This window comes from Triticum dicoccoides, chromosome 7B, assembly GCF_002162155.2.
Source record: "Triticum dicoccoides isolate Atlit2015 ecotype Zavitan chromosome 7B, WEW_v2.0, whole genome shotgun sequence".
NCBI lineage: Eukaryota > Viridiplantae > Streptophyta > Magnoliopsida > Poales > Poaceae > Triticum > Triticum dicoccoides.
The window spans coordinates 640,314,964-640,320,422 of NC_041393.1; the positions used below are offsets into that span (position 1 = coordinate 640,314,964).

Genomic DNA, 5,459 nt, shown 5'->3' on the forward strand with positions numbered 1-5,459 from the left:
GTTTCCTGTCTCTCTCGCCTCCTCGAGTCCCCGCGCGACGTAAATTACGCCGGCGAGTCGTACGCATGCTTGCGTCTCCTCGTCGCTCGCGGCAGCAAGTAAATAGTACGCGACGACTGCTCGGGCGTCGGGCAGGATGATGAATGCACAGCGACCATCACCGTATACGGTACTCCACTATATAAGAACATCCATGTGTGGTATCGCAACTCCATACCCACAGGACACATCTCGCTAGCTGCTGTCTCCACTCACAATGTCCTCTTCGTCCACGGTGGGCAACATCGCTCCCAACGACGGATCGTCGTCGCCGCCTGCGTCGGCTATCGTCGCGCAGGCCATGTCCGGGTCGCACGTAGTCAAGATAGACGGCTACTCCCGCACCAAGGGGCTTGGCAATGGCAAATACATCAAGTCCGAGACCTTCACCATCGGAGGCCATCCCTGGTGTATGCGCTACTACCCAGACGGCTGTCAGACTGAAGACGCAGATTGGATATCCATCTATCTGCAGCATAGTACTGATCCAACTGATGCTAGTGAAGTCAAAGAAGAGTTCAAGATGAGTTTGCTTGACCAGGACAGGCAACCGGTGGCATTGTACAGCAGATGCAGCAGCCACATAGGCACATTCTCCAGACTCCACGAAAGGTGCAGCATGGGCTTCGCTCAATTCATCAAGAGAAAGGATTTGGAGGAATCCCTTTACCTTAGGCATGATGTTTTCAGCATCAGGTGCGATGTCTCCGTGTCAAAGAAGATCTTCACCGAGCCAATCCCACCGCACGTCGTCCTGCCACCGTCCAACATGCACCAGCATCTCGGACAACTTCTCTTGGCCGGCGAGGCGGCCGATGTTACCTTCGAGGTCGGCGAGGAGACATTAGCTGCGCACAGGTGCATACTCGCAGCTCGGTCACCGGTCTTCAAGGCAGAGCTCCTTGGCCCCATGAAGGAGAAGACCGCAACTCGAGTGCTGATCGATGACATGGAAGCCAGAGTGTTCAAGGCGTTGCTCCATTTCATCGACTCGTTGCCCTCCATGGACAAAGGCGGCGCGACGGAGATTGCTCAGCATTTGCTGGTGGCGGCTGACAGGTATGATATGGAGAGGCTGAAGCTGATCTGCGAGGGGAGGCTGTGTGATCACATTCAGGGGTGGAGTCAGGATTTGGGTATGGAGGGGCCAAGCCAAGTAAGAAAAAAAAATTCCAGTACAAAAAGTAATCGTATAGAACAAGGTTTTGCTTAAGTGACATAAAAATATCATTACATTTGTATTAATTTAAAGTGGCCTCTACGACTGCCAATAAGATCAAAAATATTAATAATTTGATTATAAAGTCAAATCAATTCTCAAGATAAAAAGCAACCAAGATATAACTTAATGTAGTATTAGTTAAGTACTTTTATAGAGAGTAGAAAAACATACTTGCGGTTAAGTGGACTCTGATTTGTAACGTGTGATTATGACTTCTGTTTGTTCTGCAAGATTTACCATGTCCGGCATAACCTGATCAGAAGCGTTAACTGGACTCGGATTGTCGGATTTGTAACTTGGACATCAGCCTCACTAACAATTTCAGTAGGATGAGAACTTGAAGCAACTGGCTTAAAAAAGCATTAATCTTAACGGGTGTTTGGCTTTGCTTTTCTCTTCGTAGCTGCTGCCTGCTGGATTGGAATGGAGAATCAACATACTGTATAAGTTTGACAATAAAAAAATATTGCATCACAGTTAGGAACTAATACAAGGTAATTTGCATCACAAAAATAGGAACTGGCCGAGACACATCACCAGTACACCACTGAATTCATGATAATTGTGGGACTGGGACATTTACAAAATAGGCATATCCAGATCAGAAGCATCAACTGGACACCACTGAATCATAGATCATAGAGTCACAAATTACAGAACCAAATTACCACAAAAAAATCTGGAGTACCAATTCCACAATCGACACTGATACAGGATGAGATTCTACAGAGATTAAACCTTTGCTCTTTCGTTGGTTAAGCGGGAGAAATTGACAAGTACAGCAGCCAAATACCTGAATATGTGAATCAGATCGACTGATCGAGAGAAGCATGGCTTGGTCCTGAGAGCAGGGCGAGAAGAGGCGAACGGGCGGTGTCAGCGACATTAAGGGCGCGAGGCGCGAGGGTGTCGAAAACTGGAACGGCGGCGACTAGTCCCATGTAGTATACCCTAAATACGAATTACAGACTTACAGTTACGATGGGCAGGGGACCTAGAGCCGATGCCCATCGGCCACTACTATAGTAGGCCTACTAGTGGGCTTTTTTCACATGGGCCTTTTTCTTCCTTTTCTCACATCTGCAAAAGCACGGTGGCGACCACGCTGGCACTGGCTGAGCAGCACGGCTGTGCTGCTCTCAAGAAGGCATGCTTCAAGTTCCTGATGTCTCCGGGTAACCTGAAGGTGGTCATGGAATCTGATGGATATGAGCACCTCAAGAGCAGTTGCCCATCTGTTCTGGACGAACTGGTCGCCAAGCTTGCTCCATGATCTCTTTGAGTCTAAACTCACAAGACCTGGATATTTGGCATGCTATTTATATTTTCAGAAGTGATGATATCCTACTACTGGTAGTCGTCTGTGAAGGACTGTTCATTCTATTAAAATTAAGGTTGCTTACGTTGCTGCATCTGCTTGATTCAAACAATCTTGATAGTAGCAAAGCTTTATAAACATTAAAATATAAATAGAAGTTTGAAAACTGAGAGAGAAACTTCTGTTTATTCTGAAGAAATTATTGCAGAGTTCTCAAAATTAGAGGAAGCATTTAGAAACTCGAAGGAATGTCCTCAAATTTAATATGTTAGCAGATATTTACAGTCTATTTTAATCTTAATTTAGACTAGCGGTAGTAATAACATGGTGCAATGGTGTTAAATTCAAATGTGAAGTTATAAGTCATTATTACATAGTAGTCGTGGTCAAAAGTATGTGTGCCAAAAAATTATTTAAAACACATATCCCAAGTGGGGACCGCTTGGCCCAGCTCCAAGGCAATGGCGGGCACGTAAGACGACATCTGCGGCCGGTCAGGGATGCCGCCACTCCTGGGGGGCCTTCAGCCACTAGGTGGAGGCCGGCGGAGGTGCAGGTGGCCTCGGATGCCATGCCTACGAGGTCACTGTCGGTGCTTTACCTAGTTTTTAGTTTAGTTCAATTCTTATTGGGTTAATTGAAACTTTGTTAAGTTTCATTATTTGGTGAAAATATATCAAAATTAGATTTAATCTGTTTTAGCATCAATTTTATCCATTTGTATGCTCGATCCGTTTGTTTTCACTTTCAGTTTCACAAAATATTTAGCACCAGTCGAAAACACCGAAATTCAGTGAATTTCAGTTATTTTGATTTGCATTTTGACCAAAGTCGAAATATTCACTTGAAGTCAAATTTTTTTTTTGAATTTTTTAAAATTATTTTTGAGAAATATTTGAATTCATATGTATCACTGAATGAAATTGCCCAAATATTTTAGCTGAAATGTAAATATTTTAGTGATTGCTGAAATTAATGAAATTCAGTAAATATTATTGAGATCTTACTGAAAGTGAAAACCATGCTCGCAATGTGTTGTACATGGACATTTGATCCCCTCCGAATGTTGATCCGTCGCTGGAGTTGGCCTCAAGGGTATCTCTCTATGACGTTAGTCCCCTCGCCCACACGTACCCCTCCCGGACATGCTTGCTATTCTTCTGGGCCAGCCTAAAAGCATCTCTAGCGTATCCGGCAAAACACCACCTGTAAAAACAGTATATAGGTCGATCCTAAAACGAATTTACAGTACCGCGAGGCATCAGATAGAACAGATGTCGTAAACCCATATCCTAAAAGTTTCTTCTTCTTCTTTTTTCCTCACGCTTCTTCTTCCCTGGAATGCACGCATGGATGAACTCGAACTCTAGCCGGCCAGAACGGCGCCGTTTCCGGTCTGTCGCCTGCTCCGGCCCGCTGCCTACTCCGGCGATGCTCTGGCCAGCCGCTGCCGAACTCCTCCGCCTGCTCGCTGCTCGCGCACGACATTGTCAGCCCCCCTGCTCCGGCGTTGACCGATTTTACGGGGCTCGAATCCTCCATATATGACGGATGGATGCTCTAATATATGGAAACCCGTAAAAAAATTACATAATATGATGTTTTATGGGAGCTGGATGTGGTTTTTCCAACCTGTGTTTCATAAATATGAAGGTTTGACTGCAGATCCGGAGCACAAGCTCGAACGGCTCCATGGCCGCCGAGCTCAGCCTCCACAAACATGGCCAGCCACTCCCTCTGCTTCCCCGCGGCCCAACGACCCAAGCATCGACCACCGGATGTGAACAAATAGGTGACATAGTCGACCGGGTCGCGCTGGTGAGGCGGGGCCACTCCGATCGTCGGCCATCTCCGCCACGGCGCCAGAGGCGAAGGGCGGGGTGATACATCTCTAACATATCTATAATTTTTGATTGCTCCATGCTATTATATATTCTGTTTTGGATGTTTAATGGGCTTTATTATACATTTTTATATTGAAAGTGCGTTATATCGACGAGAGGGGGGTGGATAGGCGATTTTTATGAATTCTTCACGGAGGAATTTCAGGGTGAGGAAATTCCTAAGCGAAGAACTACTTGCAGCGGTATAACTACTCAGATGTAAACATAATGGAACACAAGCATGGTCATCATGATGAAATGAAGACAAGCACAGAGTACAGAAAGCGTAAACACAGGATATCACAGGACAAAGACAAACAGACTGAAGAAATTGAGCTGAGGAAATTGAGAAAAGTCTTCAGTCAAAGTCTTCAAGCAGATATGAACAAGCACATAACACAGTTATGAGGAAATGAAAGAATTGAGGGAATAGATCCAATAAGCTTGGTGAAGACAATGATTTGGTAGACCAGTTCCAACTGCTGTCTCAGTTGTACGTCTGGTCGGAGCGGCTAGGTATTTAAACCTGAGGATACACAGTCCTCACCGTATTCTCCTTGAGCTAAGGTCACACAGACCTCGCCCAATCACTCGTGGTAAGTCTTCAGGTGACTTCCAAACCTTCACAAACTCGGTCACTCGGCGATCCATAATTTCCTCTTGGATGCTCTAGACCATGACGCCTAACCATCTGGAAGAAACACAGTCTTCTAAGGTAACAAGCATCGGATCCACGCAGGATCAATCTCTTCAGTGATGCTCAATCACTTTGGGTTTGTAGGTGTTTGGGTTTGGGTTTTCCTCACTTGATGATTTTCGTTCAAAGTCCTCGGAGGATGGATTGCTCTCAAATGACAAGTGTCGGTTTCTCTCGGAGTAGCCAACCAGCTAGTGGTTGTAGGGGGGCAGCTATTTATAGCCTAGGGAGCAGCCCGATATGATAAGACATAAATGCCCTTCAATGATATGACCGTTAGGTGGGTAGATATTTTGGGAC

General features: G+C 45.5%; 1 protein-coding gene across 1 annotated transcript; it reads left to right on the forward strand.

Moving 5' to 3' along the window:
- The first annotated feature begins 256 nt into the window (after positions 1-256).
- LOC119339270 (BTB/POZ and MATH domain-containing protein 2-like) lies at positions 257-2,534 on the forward strand. Its single transcript, XM_037611389.1, has 2 exons — positions 257-1,158; positions 2,351-2,534. Exons 1-2 carry the CDS (start codon positions 257-259, stop codon positions 2,532-2,534), a joined length of 1,086 nt encoding a protein of 361 aa, XP_037467286.1.
- The last annotated feature ends 2,925 nt before the right edge of the window (positions 2,535-5,459 follow it).

Excerpts from the sequence above, each read along its gene's own strand:
- LOC119339270 (XM_037611389.1), top strand. The coding sequence starts at position 257 with ATGTCCTCTTCGTCCACGGTGGGCAACATCGCTCCCAACGACGGATCG. Across the intron at positions 1,159-2,350 it reads CTGTGTGATCACATTCAGGG|CACGGTGGCGACCACGCTGG; the intron begins GTGGAGTCAGGA and ends CATCTGCAAAAG.